Genomic DNA, 15,753 nt, shown 5'->3' on the forward strand with positions numbered 1-15,753 from the left:
GCACAAGGCGGTGCCATCTACGCAGTGGAGAAATGGGAAGTCGATATTTGCCAGCAACTTCCATCATCGTGGCCCTTCATTGATGCCGTCATCGACGGTGCTGACGGCGATGTTGTGAGCAAGGCCGTGAATCTTCTCAAACCTGGTAGTATCATCTATCAATACAGCATGACCGTCTCTCCAAATATGACCTGGACCATACCAGCTGTTCTTCTGAACGCTGAATTGAAGGGGACGACGACGGGATCTCGGCAAGAGTTTTGTGATATGATGAAATCTGTGGAGCGCAAGGGGTACGGCTAGTCATTAGCAGAACCTACCCGGGGCTGAATAATCTCAGGGAAATTGATAGTCTTTTTTGATGACATGAAAGTTGGACGTCAGATGGGCAAACTTATTATTGAGATAGACGGCCAAAGCAGCCCTAGGATCTAGAATTCTAGAACCAAAGGTTACAAAAGCCCGGCGTCCCTTACCTCGCTGTCTCTTCGCCTGCCATTGAAGTACGCTCTCGTCACCTTACCACTATGGTTATTGATACCAAAAGCCCCCTCAGACTCGACGTGAAATGCATTAGAAGACTTGCAGTCAAGCAAGAGTACTGACCACAGCGGCGCAGTTGCAACTTAGGCCCAACCCTGCACGAGTTCACCTGTCTACGTTATAGAGGTAATGCTATTCACGGCTTCGCTTCGCAGCTTAAGTCAGCTACTCTTGGTAAAGGCTTCAACATACATACATATATTCTGCTTACTGCCAAGCAATCGTGCCACTGTTGCGATAGCAATTAGGTTCAGGCGCCGACGAGAAGCACGGTGAGGTCTTTGGATCACTCAGTTGGACGACCGGCTTAAGCACCTCGAATTCGCCCCAGTCACCCTTCAGGGTCGACATATAAGGCGAGTCTCGCCCAGACAACTTCGGTATTGCTTGCCTCCAACCCTTCAGCACTACATCCAATAGCTCAAGCACAAAGAGATCTGGGCCAAGCTTATCCCATTTGAACTTTTGGTTGCACTCCTCCACCATCTTCGGGGAGTAGAGTCCGATCTCTGGCTTCAGATGAAGAGCTGCAGCGGCCATCAAAGAGGCGAATACGTGGTAGGAACCACCTTGATGCGCACGATCCCTGATGGCCATCATTGTTCCAATAGCACCGATCAATCCTGTAAGCATATCCGGCACAGGTAGAGCAGGCAGAACACATGTTCCGTCCGAATGGCCCAAGCTTCGTCCCGTAACGTAGGAGCAGCCAGACGCGGCGTCGGCAATTTGCTGCCATCCAGGTCGCTCAGCCATAGGTCCATCTGGTCCATAGCAATTCTCTTCCACGTATACGATGCCCTTGCCTCTCTTGCCGGCCATCTCTAGAAGATCGTGGAGACTGAGGCCCTTTCGAGCAATTACTCCAGGCCGGTAGCCTTGAACGAAGACGTCAGCATCCTTAATGAGTTCAAGCAAGTGCTTGAACTCTTCGTCCTTTGCTAGATCAACATCCATGGTTCGAACGCCGGCGTTGAGTGAGAGTTGAAGTGACTAGCATAAGTGGTTAGCCTTATTACTCTCTTCTTTACGAGGGAAGCAAATGCGTGGGCAACGAAAAAATACTGCAAGAAAAATCAGGTTGTGCAAGAAGGCACTGCAGGCTTACATTGAAATCGGGGAGTCGACTGCAGTTGACGCGGATGACGTCCGCTCCAAGAGCTGCCAGTGTCGTCCCGATCACAGGGCCAGCAATGATGCGTACAAGTTCCACGACCTTGATGCCCGCCAAGGGTCGCTTATCAGTAGATAATGGTAGAGGGATCGCTGGTGTAGGGATCGCGTGCGTCTGCTGCTTATAGTTGATCAGGGGGTGCTTGGACAAGTCTTTGGCCATCCGCGTCTGCTCCCACCCAGCCGGGGTGTAGCAGATACTTCCGCAAAGGCCTTGGACCAAGTGCATCATTTCCAGCTCGTGCGCTCCGAACTTGTGAACATTCTCGGCAATAAGTTTATACGCTTCGTCGTTGCTAGCACACTGTTGTGATGCGTCCATGCCCATCGTCTGCAGCACCGGGCCTGCACCTAGAGACCCGTGCAGTTGAAACCAGACACCGTCGTCCTTAGTCTGGTAGTTCGCAGTAGCACGTAGTCTGAGCGGAGTACCAAAGATGTCGCCCTCGAGATCTTTAGGAAAGATGGAAGCCAGCTCGCCCTTTTTTGCAAGTTCGCGGACTGTTTGCCCATTACGCTTGCTCATTCCCACGCTTCCCAGCCAAAATGCAGCATGATCTGTGTCAACCGATACAGTCCGGCCGGCGTTCGGGCCGTCTCTCAATGCAAGGAGTTCGTTGGCGACTATGCCACTCATAGCGTGCAAAGCACCAGCAATCGCGGATGACTTCAAGGGGCCAGGCGTGACTGTCTCAGGAGTACCTGTGAACGTCACGGAGTCTAGAACCGCCTGATATTTGGCAAAACCTGGCGTCGCGTCTGCGAGAATCCTGAGAAGTCGACGTGCATCGTCAGGTACAGGAAGGGCCTCAAAGTCGATCCAGGACCCTGGACCGTAAGAGTCATGGCCGGAAACTATGCGTGACATTGCCGTTTTCAGACGTCGCGCGAAAGGAACAGAAAATGCGATAGGAAGCCGTAATGTTTATTCAATAAGGACAATGCCTTTTTCTTCTCTCTCTCTAAGAAGCCAGAGGCGGGTTAAATAAGCCCAACTAGGAGCTTGAGCCTGATGTGTCAGTTACCGAGCTTAAGCTCGCGTTGTTCGGCGGGAAGGATCACCTCTCGTGAGGAAGAAGAATGGGGACGGTCCGTCCGGGAGCCGGGCCATGGTAGGATGCGTGGCATATTGCCGAAACAGGCATTGTGCATAGCTATAGATTATTATGGGCGATGGGATTGAGAATGCATACCTTGCATTAGCATCACCGCTGGCGGGTCATGAGGCGAATAACACCTTCATTATTAACGAGCTGAAAACTGAGCTCGCCATGACTTGGGGTCCAAGGTAGCAACCCCTATCACAGATGTGCAGAATTACCAAGACTTGCTATTTTCGAACCCAATTCAATGCGTGCAACCTGAATGCATGTAATAATATTGGGATGGAATTGTATGAGCTTGCCCTAAACCTGTTGTTTCCAGTCCTTCAATTCCCACCTCCTCATATACACGGACTGACTATATATACTATGCAACTTTAAACCGGTATTTGATATTTTCAAATCGGCTCTCAGGGAAGACGTAGAGCCATTTGAGCGTTTCATCTGGGCCGCAGAAGACGCCATGCATTGTGTCTCCGGGAATCCAAAGCACGCTGCCCTCAGTGACATAATGTCTGACATCATCGATCTCCACTTGGCCGGACCCCGCAAGCACGTAGTACATCTCGGCCTGGGTGTGCTGATGAAGGGCGAGCATGCCGCCGGGCGGACAAGTTGCGATGCCCGCGCACATGGAATCTGAGGAAGTAGTATCCGGACTGGAAAACAACGTCCGCCAAACGACATTGCCGTAGCTCATGTCAGGAAATGAGTCCAATCCCATTTGGTTGACTTCCTCGCCATTCATTATTAAGGGTGATCGCTCGTGCATGGTGGCAACGTTGCTATGAGGTTGAAAGCCAAGTCAGTTCTCTGGGCTCCAATATTTGCGCTTGTAAAGACTCGTATGGCTTCACGAGGCCTTGGAAGGAGACCCCGTGTCGCCTAGCCAGGGCTACAAACTTGGAGAGTTCTATCTTGGTAATTTCGGCAGTCCCCGTCTCGCCAGCTGATGGTCCTCTTGGTTGGGAACGATGGAATCACAATTTAACAGGTCTGTGAGGGAACGAAGTTGACGGGAATATGAGTTATCTAGGTGCCAGGTGTGTCGCCGTCCTCTTCTTTTTCTATCACGCAAGCCACTATGTGTATGACGAGCTAGGGAAATCTCTGGACGGAAGCAGAATACAGGTTGGCTTGTGGGGTCTCGACCCTGAGGGAGGGGATGTGGATTGGGGTGGATCCGGTCCGGCCAAAGCTACACATCTGTAGCAACTCCACTGGGATTAGGTTGTAAGGTAAACTCGCCACCCCCGCCGAGGCTATTTCCCCATGTCTAGGTCTGTAATGGACATTTTACTGTTGAGTCCTCGAACCAAGGCTGCTGACCTGTCTCAATCAAGCCCTGCGTATGACCCTGACTCCATCCATCCCACAGTCCAACACCCTATTCAGTTCCTAATTCCGCAATGGGAAGCAAAGTCGAATGTTACATTCCGGTGCAGCGTATCGCCCAGGCGTGCTTGCAATGTCGGTACGCAATTGGGTCCCCTGTCGTGGCTGTGGCCGTCGTGTACTGATCCGAGAAGGCGGAAAAAATGCCGGTGTACCGGCGATCGACCTGTCTGTGGACAGTGTCGAAGGCTCAGCGTCGGTAAGTAATGACTATCATGCCAAACTTGGTGATCATGAACGTAACAAGACAAGACTGCGTGTATCCCGTCGAGGCCTCTCGTCCGCAGGCTGTAAGGCGGCAAGCTCCTAGTCGATCCATGGAACAGGAGTCGGACCGTGCAAGGGAAACTGTCGAACTAAGTGAAATCGAGGCATGTATCTATCACCTATATCCTGTTACGTGATTAGTGCCGTTTGTTAGCACCTGACTTACAGCTTCGCTAGACTGCAGATGTCATGAATAAGATCATGACGCTCGAGGCCAAAATTGAAAATATGGGATCGAGTCTTCAACGGTAGGCGTTACGGCCCTTTAGCCACAGAATCATGAGACTGACTGAACATTCCAATAGGATCGAAAGATGCCTTGTCTCGTTATTGGATGGTAGCAATCAGGGTGGTATGGGATTACCAACGCCCTCTGGACATGTTGAGAACAGTTCGGGGACAGGATTTCCAAACTCAGAGCAACGCAACAGATTCGAAGAGGCACAGAATAGCGACACCACCAAGGGAGACTTTGGACTGCCAGAGGAAGTTTTCATGGCAGTTATTGACTCTTATTTCGCCTACTGCCAAAACCAGCCGTACTCGTTCTTTCACGAGCAGAACTTCCGGCAACGCTTGTCAAAACAGGCCATTCCGAAGCATCTAGTCCTAGCTGTGATTGCAACTGCTGTTCGGTTCTGTTCGCATCCGTACTTTGCCAGCCGTGAGCTGAAGATGTCGATCGAATATGCAAACAAATCTTGGAAGTTGATTGTGTCGGACTGTTTCACCGTTGGTAAGGCGGCAGAGGTGTCGGTAGTCCAAACCATTGCCTTATTGGGCTTGTTTGACTTCACAGGTATGGAGATTCCGCAAACTATAATCTACTATCATGATAGCTGTCGTCCCTAACAATCTTTCCTTGTATAGCTGGTCGATTGCGCCATGGCTCAGCTTGGGTCAAAGTTGGACTAGCTGTCCGGATGGCGCAGGACTGCGGGCTGATGCTGGAAAACGCAACATATCTTCCATATGCGGAACAGGAAGAACGGCGACGGGTGTTCTGGTCAGTCTACCTCTTGGATCGCTTGGTCTCCTGCGGTCGCGGTCGACCGCCAGCTATTGTCGATGCGTCGTGCCACGTGCAGGTGCCGTGTGACGAGTCAACATGGAGGGATGGACTTTGGGCAAAGACGCAATCCTTGGATGAGATGACGAATCGAACGCTCTCAGTGGCACAGCGACAAGGCCCTTTTGCTCAGGTAATCGCTGTTGCGCATGTCCTAGGGCGGTGCGCGCAGTATGTGCTCCAGGACTTCAACATCAGAGGCCCTCATCCCCCGTGGGATCCTGGCTCTGACTTTGCCGGCATCGAATCTGACCTTCTACATTTCGAAGCGTACTTGGAGATTCAACGCCCAGTGAGCAAAATGCTCGAACCACATATCTCGGCCGAAGGTGTAGTGGATAGCCAGTCGACAGGGCCGATCATCTTCTCCCGAGCACTCTTTCATCTCTGTTATTGTCTCCTCAATCATCCATTCCTACTACGGCGACGCATCAACACATGTCGCAACCTTGCACCCATTAGCTTCATCCAACGATCATCTGACATGGCCTGGCTTCATGCGCAGCAAATGATGGCCCTCATCCGAGAGGCACGCAAGTCAGGCTGCTCCTTCCACTCATCGTCCAGCGGCTATGCAGTAACCGTCGCGGGATCCATTATTGCTTTGCGAACTTATGACGCCGATTCAATCGCTTCCGAGCAAGCCCAGGTTCTGCTCGAAGAGGCCTTGCTGTATTTGGATATGATTGGTCAGCACTGGAGTAATGTCAGAACAATGGTAATGTGTCCGACTTCACGGTTTGCGGTACCCTAGGTGCTAACGTTCTCCACAAGGCGTCGATACTCCGACGAATAGTCTATAACGGCTTTTCAGGTAGCCACCTGAATAGCTTAACACAATCTTTGAGTTTTACCCCCGCTGAGGAAGAAGCAATATGGGCTGTGGTTGATTACAATACCATGTCAAATCGACATGGCGAGGATGCGATAATTAGTGATCTGACATCGGATGGCACGATGCTTGACTCCTGGGTTGATTTGTTTGGTCCGATTGACTATGCCTTGCTGTCCAATGTAAACACGACGAATTAAGAGTAATATTTCACAGAGACGGAGGATCTCAGTCATAAGCAGCAGAGCACCTCAAGTTCGCACTTGACTCTAAAGTATCCATTGGGCCCAGTGTGACTTTCGTGATAGCCGAATTCTCATCCTGAAATGAGGTAAATTGTTATCTTCTAGCTTCGCTCAGGATATATTGCTATATGAACAATAGGGGCAACCTGGACTATGATCTAGGGCTTAGAGGTTCGCGCTGAGGAGCCCAGGGAATCGAGGGCCTCGAAGATCACACTGAAGTCCCGGTCTCTAAACTCCTTGGAACTGGCCAATGGCCTATATGTCTCCTCTACGCACCGCCCCACAGAAAGAGGGACATTGGCCTCTTCTGCGGCGGAAACCGCGAGAGCAAGATCTTTGTGGGCTAGCTTCGTGACAAAGCCGCCTTCATAGTTCCGGTGGGCTGGAGGGCTAGAATCCCCGACTTTGACATCAGGGACTGGGTGATTGATCTAGCCAGATATTTTAGTCAAATCTTCGTATAGTAGGGATGCTAAAATGTTGGGTGAATGGAGATGGCCGGAGAACCTACTTCACTAGACCAGCAGCGCCCCGTGGAATTGTTGATAATGTCGGCGAGCACTTGAGGGTCAACGCCGAGCCTCTTGCCGAGTAGCATGGCCTCGCTAACGCACTTTAGCAGTTGATCGAGAACAGTATAGGGATCTGCTAATGCTTTCTCTTACCTCAAGCCAAGCATAGTAATACCGAGAAGAAGGCTGCGTAATATGGCGCGGTCAGTGAATGCATCGTTAGCGGTGAGTGATGGGCAATGTACTTGTTCGAAATCTTCGCGGCAAGCCCCGCGCCAAGGTCACCGCAGTATGTTACCTTGCGAGCCATGGACTGGAGGACTGGGAGCGATCGATCAAAGGAGGACTTGGATCCGCCGACCATGATTGCCAGAGTACCCTTCTCTGCACCCACGACACCTGTGCACCGGTGAGCTTATTGTCATGAACGCACTGAAACACTCAACTTACCTCCTGAGACAGGAGCGTCCACCAAATCTGCGCCGCATTCTCTCAATTGTAGCGCAACCGCCTTGCTGACACTCTGCTCGATAGTGGACTGGTCGATGCAGAGGGTCGCTGCGCGCTGATCTTGGCTCATGGACTTAAGGGCATTCAGGACACTATTTTCCTTGCCCACGTAGACCTCCTGGACGTGCTTTCCGGTAGGTACCATGCTAATAATGGTGGAAGCTCTTTGTGCCACATCATGTGGCGCTAGAAATCGTCAGCAGGGCCATGCTTTAGCTATGCGATTCTGTACCACAGTATATACTTACATGAGCAGCTCACGAGAGGTACATTGGGGTGTTCTGCGCCTTGGCGTTGGATGACACTTTTCATCGCCGCCTGATCGACATCGCACAAGGCAAAGCCAACCTCGCCAGACTGCTTGTATCTTGAAATCAGGTTGTTGAGCTACCCCAGTCAAGTCAGATAGAATACGGCATGGGCTGGGTCGCAGTAGCCTACCATATGGTTGCCCATGGCACCAAGGCCAATGAAGCCGATTGTATTAGCTCTGTCCGTAGAGAAAGCCATGGTTCGTTTTCCTTGTTGATGACGTGCTAGACCGCTTGCATTGAGAAGTCCTCGTCGAGCCCGCACAGGGCTTGCAACGAGGCCGGGTCGAAGAGAGTTGTAGGCGCGCATGATTATTGGCAAAAGCAGACACGTAAGAAGTTCAACCGAAACGAAAGGCAATGAATGCTTCACGGATATGTCACAACTGAAGCGTAGGAGTTATAATTACGGCCCAGAATGATCTCTCGAATAGATGAAGGACCATCAGCGGTAAGGTAGATCTAGGCACAGACCCCAGGTCGTGTAAGTGAGTGACAGCACGCTGGGTGGAGACGGTCCGGCCGGCTTCTGCATTCGCTGTCTGTGACCCTCAATACGCCGGCGGTCCGGACATCATACGCGACAAGGGCATAGACCACGCGACAATGATGCAGAACACATATCACATATTATACTGGGTGGGCCTCTGGCCGCTTTAAAGAGGAGCCGCCAGGGGCGAAAAGGTTACCAAGGAGTAGCAGATGCCCGAGGGTATTGTACACCCGACAGCCCTCCCATTTATTCTCGGTTATAAACTCATTCTCGGACCATCTTCTTTAAGCAACTCCTCTTGAAACCGGCCGAGGGATCATAGTTATTTCTTCACAACAAAGCTTCGTTTTCTCCCTGACTTGAATGGCTATCATGGCCGCACCGTTGAGACGATTGCGACTTCGTCCCATCCAAGCTGCCTTACGGCCTCTGCTCCAAACGGTACCTCAATCATCTAGAATGGCGGCACACCAAGCTACCCGCAGACTCTACTCCGCGACATCTCAACCTGGAGGAAAAGCACCCATCATCGATTCCAACGCTGGATACATAACAAGCCACGACCCGATCGCAAAGCCACCAGACACAACCAACTTCTTGGACAACGCCTTCGTCCCTTCTGCAGCGCCCCAGTGGATCAACTTGAAGGACCCCGCGACAAATCAACCGGTCACTCGGGTCCCAGAAAGCACCGATGAGGAGCTTCAGCAAGCCGTTGATTCGGCCGAGCGTGCCTTTCCTGCATGGAAGGCAACCAGCCTGCTGCAGAAGCAGCAAATAATGTTCAGACTGGCCGGCTTGGTTAGAGAAAACATGGACCGCCTAGCGGCCTCGATCACACTTGAGCAAGGAAAGACTCTTGCTGACGCCAAGGGCGACGTGCTTCGTGGCCTCCAAGTGGTTGAGACCGCCTGCGGCATCACCACGCAGATTCCTGGGGAAGTCCTAGAAGTTGCAAAGGACATGGAGACCCGCTCGTACCGAGAACCTCTGGGTGTCGTCGCCTCGATCTGCCCCTTCAACTTCCCGGCGATGATCCCCCTCTGGTCTATCCCCATTGCGACCATCACCGGCAATACGGTCGTTCTTAAGCCCTCAGAGAAGACGCCTGGAGCTTCTATGATCATCGCCGAGCTCTGCAGGAAGGCTGGTTTCCCTGATGGTGTAATCAATATCATCCATGGTGGTAAGCGAGCAGTCAACTTCATCATCAACGACCCTACCATCAAGGCTATTTCCTTCGTCGGCTCCAACCAGGCTGGAGAGTACATCTATGAGAAAGGCTCAGCGGTGGGGAAAAGGATACAGGCTAATCTTGGGGCCAAGAATCACGCACTAATCATGCCTGACGCGAACAAGAACCTGGCGCTCAACAGCATCGCCGGGGCTGCGTTTGGTGCTGCTGGCCAGCGATGTATGGCATTGAGTGCGCTTGTGACACTTGGCGAGACAAAGGAATGGCTGTATGACCTTGTTGATCGCGCCAAGAACCTACAGGTAAATGGCGGCTTTGAGCCAGGAACTGATCTCGGCCCTCTGATCACACCCGAAAGCCAGAAGAGGGTTGAGGATCTCATCGCCAGTGCCGAGGCAGAGGGTGCGACTATTCTCCTCGACGGAAGAGGTTATAGGCCTGCGAAATACCCAAATGGAAACTTCGTAAGTTTGTCTGTCTTCACTCTTGAGCTCAGCATCAGCTAACTATTTTGTCCAGGTTGGCCCGACCATCATCACCAACGTTAAGCCACACATGAAATGCTACACCGAGGAGATCTTTGGCCCAGTGCTGGTGTGCTTAAGCGTTGACAGCCTCGACGAAGGTATCAAGCTCATCAACGATAACCCCTACGGCAACGGTGCTGCTGTATTCACTCGATCCGGCGCTGCAGCTTCAAAGTTCCAGAAAGAGCTTCAGGCTGGGCAGCTGGGGATCAATGTTCCCATTCCCGTGCCGTTACCGATGTTTTCATTCACTGGCAACAAAAAGTCTATCGCCGGAGGCGCTCATTGAACTTCTATGGCAAGGACGGATTGAGATTTTACACGCAGTGGAAGACTGTGACTTCGTTATGGAAGTCGGACGATATTGATTCCTCGCAGAAACTAGTTGACATGCAAAGGCTGGAATAATTGAGGTAGAACACTTCCCTAATCATATAACGTACTCCACAAGCAAATTGAACACTTTCGTTGCTTCATACTCTAAAGATATACTTTTGTCGAAGCACAATCTCTTCTCCGTAGTGTTCATGCCAAAGGCACCTACCATACTCTAGTGGAGCGCATTGACACGACTTTCGTCGCCGACCTTAACACTGCTGTCAGCCATCGTGATGCTTCACTGCTAGAGCGACTGGCTGATAACTTTGATGGTCTGGTTTTATTTGAAGAATTCACCAATCCAACGGATATTCTTGCGACAGAGGTGTAGGTAAGTTCATCCTCTCAAAATGCTTGCCGGAAGGCTATTATCAATTGGTACCTCGACTAGGAGTGGCCATCCGAAAGAACCCTTGTTCTGAGCACCTCATGGTCTCTTTTCGCTGACACATTTGGTACTCACACCTAGCCATGTACCCAAGGTGACGGAGGGTAGGCGTTCTCAACACAGGGCAAAGGACACAATGGGAAAGTTTGTCCTGGATGATAAGATCGTCCATGTCACAGTAGCCAAACATAGTTTGGGGTTGCGGGATGTCATGTGTTTCGGGCCAGTGCATCCGCTGCACCAGAATACATGCGGAAATGTCAGCTTTCAACTTGTCAAATCCAGCCTTGACGTACCAATCGCGGTGTAGTGCATCGAGTAGCCAGTCGTTCGGCCATTTCCATGGTACCACCCCTTTTACATGCACTGATGGACAAGAAGGCACTACCACCCAGACTACTTTGGACTTTATGAGTCCTAGTGGTACGCTCAATATCGATCAAACATGGGTCTGTAACAACGAGGACTCTCAGTGGCCGTAAGTAACCCTTGAAGATCCATGAAGCTTCATACTCACTTTGGTACAGCACCCGATTTCATGCTTATGGCTCTGCCAACTTGGCAATAGACTGTACAAAAACGATTACCAACCATGGTTGGCAGTGGGGTGTGGTATATTCAAGCCACGACCATGTGCGCATCTATAACCGTTCTCTTGAAGCTATATGAAACGACGGCTGTAGCCTAAGAAGCGTTATATATTTTGGTCTGAGAATTCCGCAATAGACGCTCGGAATTATGACCAGGCACTGGGTGGGACATGGAGAATAGGGTATATTGATGAACAGGCCGTGCCGCGATCGTGCTCCAAATAGCGTATCTCACCCGTCGTCGGAGACCAGGCCAGTGGCTAGCAGGTGGTCCAATACGATGCAGGAGACAATAAGATAGACATCTACCTCATTCTATGCGAGATCAATTGCTGGAGCAGATTCGTCGGCAACAAGTCCGGCAACGCGGACTTCAATCTTGCCGACGTCGACTTCTCCCACCCAGAAGTCCAAAGGAACGTCATCAACTGGGGATCCTGGATCGCCAAGGAGCTGAAGCTCAAAGGTTTCCGGTTCGACGGGTGCCTGCACTTCTCCGTACGTTTCATGAACGACTTCATTGAGTAGCTACAGCAAGATTTCGGTAAGTACTCGATGTTCCACGTGGGTGACTTCTGGAGCAGCGACGTCAAGGAGATGCTTGAGTACCTTGACTTCATGGAGTCCCGGTATTCGCTGTTCGACTCGCCACTGCTGCACAACTTCTCACGACTCTCGACCACCGAGAGGTCCGACCTCTGAACCGTCTTCGACGGCTCCCTTGTGCAGGTGCGTCCTGGCCAGACTGTGACGGTCGTCATGACCCACAACACGAAGCCCGGTCAGACGGCTGCGACGCCTGTTGAGGGGATTTTCAAGCCCTTGGTATATGCACTGATCCTGCTGCGCGCCCAGGGCTATCCCAGCGTCTGCTGCGGTGACATGTACGGCATCAAGGGAGATGACAGGGCTTCGGAGCCGCCCGCTTACGGTGGCCAGCTGGCTGACATCGTCCTTGCCCGCAAGCTGTACGCATACGGCGGCCAGGATGACTACTGGGACGACGCCAATTGCATCGGCTTTGTGCGCCGCGGTACAGCCCATCACCCCGCCGGTCTGGTGTGCGTCATGAGTAACGCGGGGTCCGGGAAGATCAAGTTGAACATTGGTGATATACACAGAGGGGAGGTATGGACGGATATGCTACAGTGGCAGAAGGACGATGTAGCAATTGACGACAAGGGGTTTGGTATGTTCCTCTGCGTTGCTATGTTGGTATTCATCTGGGTCAGGAAGGATGCCGCGGGAAGAGAGAGGTTTGTGAAGTTGTGAGTGATGCTCCCTTTCATATTCATCCTTTATTAGGCCGGGCATTTCATCTCGCCGCCCAGACCTGCTCAAGTTACACAGTATGGGTGATTGACTCTTTTCATAGCAACACCGATATATATGCGCGAGAGTGAATAGCCGTTTTTCGGATCAAGTTAACTACCCATATGCGGCTATGTAGCTATGATAGATGTTATTTACAGGCTTGCCCGTTTTCTCCACGTACAAAACACCTTTCTACATCTATTGACCTCTTCCCCAGTCCATAGGGCTGCAGGGTCAAGCGTCGAACTCGCGGATGGGTGTTCATGGATGCGAACCGGCCGGCATCAACTCACGGCACGGCGCGTGCTGATGGAGTACCAACGCTGTATGTCCGTAGACAACACATGCTGCGCCTGAATTGCCCTTAGGGTGCTGTAGATCATTGGTGAACGCATAACCAGAGAGAGACCCCATCTAACCCAGCCAGTCCCCGGCCTGCCGCTACATCCCGTTCCCGCCCAACAAGAACCTGGTGCACCGGAGCGACATCACGGAAGCGCTCACGCGATTTCTCCCTCCGTCTACTGCGTACCAAAGCGCCGCCCTTTGGGGCCTGTGCGGGTCAGGGTAGGAAAGATCCTTCCTCCCTGTACGCCTGCGACTAACCAATGCAGCAAAACCCAGGTCGCTCTTGTCTACGCGTAACGTCGATTTCGCGACCCGACCTGCTCCGTCTTCTGGGTGCACGCAGATACCGAGACCTCGCTCGCGCACAACTATCAATCGATCACAGCCCGGCTCGGCCTGTGGAAAGAGTTAGAGGGCGAAGACCTCTTCCAGGCTGTGCGCCAGCAGATCGAAGCGGGCACAAACTGGGTCCTCGTCCTCGATAACGCCGATAACCTGGCGCTATTCAATGTTGGACACGCGCCGCAGCAAAGTCATACAGCACAGGCGTCTATATCCAAGTCAATTCTCGACGGTGCTGTACCGCGCGGCCCTCATGGAACGATATTACGGACGAGTCGCGACCAGCGGATCGCCGGCAGCCTTGTAGGCACACGGTAAGCCATCCACGTCGTTCTGATGACGTCGCAAGAAGCGAAAACGTTACTGGAAACGGCCAGGAATGAGGAAACAATGGAGGAGGAGCGGGAAGACGCCAGGAGGCTGTTAGACGAGCTGGGTTGTCTCTCGCTTGCCATTTCACAGGCTGCGGCCTATATGCAGTGGCCGTCAACCTCCATTGCGGCATATATGTCGGAGATTCGGAGCTGAAAGAAGCGGCAAAAGCTGCTAGGGAGGTCTGAATACGACCGGCACCGACGGCCAGAAGTATCAAACATTGTTCTTAAAACGTGGGATATCTCGGTCAACTATCTTCGGAGTGAGAACGAGATGACGTACAATATTCTGCACGTTCTTGCTTATCTTGATAACCAGTAGATTCCCTTAAAGCTGATTCGAGACGCAGCTCGGCTTACGGGAGGACAACCCGGAGAGCTCCCACAAAGTGGCGGGGACGGCGGCACTAGCTCGAGTGAGAGCGAGAAAGAGGAAGATGGCGATGACAGTATCGTGACAGCAGGGCTGATGGCGCCAGCTTCCCTGTGGGGATCAGAATAACCTACATAAACCGGTTGCTGGTACGTCGCCAATGGCCAGCTGTATCGCTGCCTTTGTAGAGAGACGTGTATAAACTTTCCGCACAAGAAGACTACTGCGTATCGGACATCAATGGGCATCGCATTGCTTTTCGGCACAAGTAGATTCAGCCGACTGGTTTCGCTGAGTACGAGCCAGGTGGTAGCGATCTCATAGATTTGGTCCTCGATGTCTGCGCCTTCCAGTATTCAACACTGACTCTCCTCGCTTATGTGCCTAGACTTCATGGTCGCGCAAATGTGGGGCAGTATATGATTTATTCATCGCCCGATGAGATGGCTAGCTCGATCGTCTCTATTCTGCGTTTTGGCTTCCTCCTACCCTCCAAAACTCACGGCTCTTGCGGCTCCCCAAGGCACGACTTGATGCAGGCGGCATGTCTGCACCCAGATCTTGCCCTTGCTTCTGCACCTGGCGAGTCAAAAATGAGGCAACCTGCTTATTCCCGATGATATTCAGACGTGCCTGGAAGGCAGAAGAATATAGTTTCCACCTCCTGCTGGTTGCGGGGCTGTACGCGCACAGCGGCCTCTTGGAAGAAGGCGGAGGCCCTCGTATACTTGAATAATGATGCAACTAGAAACCAAGAAATGTGGGAAACGGATACTGCTCATCCATAAGAACACAGTGAGCTGGAAGTTGTCGGAGTGATGTACGGAATCGGCCGTGTGGGTAGTACGGGTATGTTACAGTCTCCGGGCATACACACAGCCTCTCATTGGCTGGGAATTAGCGGCTGCTTCTGGCAAGAGCCGAACATTTTCAGCATATCTTAGGCGAGTCACAGTGTGTCTATTTTTACGTTGTGTAATCGGCGCGAAGGATGGCCATAATTGGACAGCCCTCCTCGGATCCGTGAATAGCATGTGTATACCTACGCTAACGTGTATAAAACTATCATTCGGGAACTCTGCGGCGGTTGGCCCACATCTTTGGAGTCCTGAGAATTCATGGTATGCGACAGGCTTGACGTGAGCTACCATATTTCCTTCCTCCTCTTGGCGTTTGGGCGGCTCTAAAAGTATTCAATCTTGGGCTTAGCTCTCCAAGCCTCCACGCCTGCGCGCTACTGCTCGCTGCAACCGCGAGGCAACTTCCCCAGGGCTGCGTTCCAAATCAAGATTATTGTTGCATTACCCCTTGGTATAACACGGTCCTTGTCACTAAAAACAGCAGGTGGAGCCGAGGTCTGTACAGCCCAATCTGATCTATCATGTACGGGGTGGATTTCTCAGACCTCCGAAATAGCCCTGCTGATGGCGTCCCCACGAAGCGACAGGCGCCATACCTAATCTCCAAG

The 15,753-nt window shown here is 51.9% G+C and overlaps 9 protein-coding genes across 9 annotated transcripts; 6 read left to right on the forward strand and 3 right to left on the reverse strand.

Moving 5' to 3' along the window:
* Positions 1-750: 750 nt before the first annotated feature.
* On the reverse strand, positions 751-2,584 carry PG998_014549 (uncharacterized protein; the record flags this gene model as incomplete). The annotated part of the gene is made up of 2 exons (XM_066881365.1): positions 751-1,536; positions 1,652-2,584. 2 exons carry the CDS (start codon positions 2,582-2,584, stop codon positions 751-753), a joined length of 1,719 nt encoding a protein of 572 aa, XP_066723496.1.
* A 602-nt stretch (positions 2,585-3,186) lies between these two features.
* On the reverse strand, positions 3,187-3,591 carry PG998_014550 (uncharacterized protein; the record flags this gene model as incomplete). Its single annotated transcript, XM_066881366.1, has 1 exon — positions 3,187-3,591. One exon carries the CDS (start codon positions 3,589-3,591, stop codon positions 3,187-3,189), a length of 405 nt encoding a protein of 134 aa, XP_066723497.1.
* Positions 3,592-4,287: 696 nt separating this feature from the next.
* Positions 4,288-6,304, forward strand: PG998_014551 (uncharacterized protein; the record flags this gene model as incomplete). Its single annotated transcript, XM_066881367.1, has 4 exons — positions 4,288-4,413; positions 4,659-4,729; positions 4,787-5,280; positions 5,352-6,304. 4 exons carry the CDS (start codon positions 4,288-4,290, stop codon positions 6,302-6,304), a joined length of 1,644 nt encoding a protein of 547 aa, XP_066723498.1.
* Positions 6,305-6,785: 481 nt separating this feature from the next.
* On the reverse strand, positions 6,786-8,273 carry PG998_014552 (uncharacterized protein; the record flags this gene model as incomplete). The annotated part of the gene is made up of 7 exons (XM_066881368.1): positions 6,786-7,061; positions 7,142-7,235; positions 7,296-7,328; positions 7,388-7,541; positions 7,593-7,838; positions 7,901-8,039; positions 8,094-8,273. 7 exons carry the CDS (start codon positions 8,271-8,273, stop codon positions 6,786-6,788), a joined length of 1,122 nt encoding a protein of 373 aa, XP_066723499.1.
* A 555-nt stretch (positions 8,274-8,828) lies between these two features.
* PG998_014553 (Methylmalonate-semialdehyde dehydrogenase) lies at positions 8,829-10,586 on the forward strand (the record flags this gene model as incomplete). The annotated part of the gene is given in 3 exon segments (XM_066881369.1): positions 8,829-10,115; positions 10,171-10,442; positions 10,457-10,586. 3 exon segments carry the CDS (start codon positions 8,829-8,831, stop codon positions 10,584-10,586), a joined length of 1,689 nt encoding a protein of 562 aa, XP_066723500.1.
* Positions 10,587-11,080: 494 nt separating this feature from the next.
* Positions 11,081-12,236, forward strand: PG998_014554 (alpha-amylase; the record flags this gene model as incomplete). Its single annotated transcript, XM_066881370.1, has 3 exons — positions 11,081-11,088; positions 11,876-12,032; positions 12,069-12,236. The coding sequence occupies 3 exons, from the start codon at positions 11,081-11,083 to the stop codon at positions 12,234-12,236; spliced, it is 333 nt and encodes a 110-aa protein (XP_066723501.1).
* A 57-nt stretch (positions 12,237-12,293) lies between these two features.
* Positions 12,294-12,806, forward strand: PG998_014555 (uncharacterized protein; the record flags this gene model as incomplete). The annotated part of the gene is made up of 1 exon (XM_066881371.1): positions 12,294-12,806. One exon carries the CDS (start codon positions 12,294-12,296, stop codon positions 12,804-12,806), a length of 513 nt encoding a protein of 170 aa, XP_066723502.1.
* Positions 12,807-13,157: 351 nt separating this feature from the next.
* Positions 13,158-13,856, forward strand: PG998_014556 (uncharacterized protein; the record flags this gene model as incomplete). The annotated part of the gene is made up of 2 exons (XM_066881372.1): positions 13,158-13,173; positions 13,540-13,856. The coding sequence occupies 2 exons, from the start codon at positions 13,158-13,160 to the stop codon at positions 13,854-13,856; spliced, it is 333 nt and encodes a 110-aa protein (XP_066723503.1).
* Positions 13,857-13,874: 18 nt separating this feature from the next.
* On the forward strand, positions 13,875-14,414 carry PG998_014557 (uncharacterized protein; the record flags this gene model as incomplete). The annotated part of the gene is made up of 3 exons (XM_066881373.1): positions 13,875-14,047; positions 14,093-14,207; positions 14,235-14,414. 3 exons carry the CDS (start codon positions 13,875-13,877, stop codon positions 14,412-14,414), a joined length of 468 nt encoding a protein of 155 aa, XP_066723504.1.
* Positions 14,415-15,753: the final 1,339 nt, after the last annotated feature.

The sequence above is a fragment of the Apiospora kogelbergensis genome, assembly GCF_038363985.1.
Source record: "Apiospora kogelbergensis strain CBS 113332 chromosome Unknown utg000012l_segment0_segment0, whole genome shotgun sequence".
Classification (NCBI taxonomy): domain Eukaryota; kingdom Fungi; phylum Ascomycota; class Sordariomycetes; order Amphisphaeriales; family Apiosporaceae; genus Apiospora; species Apiospora kogelbergensis.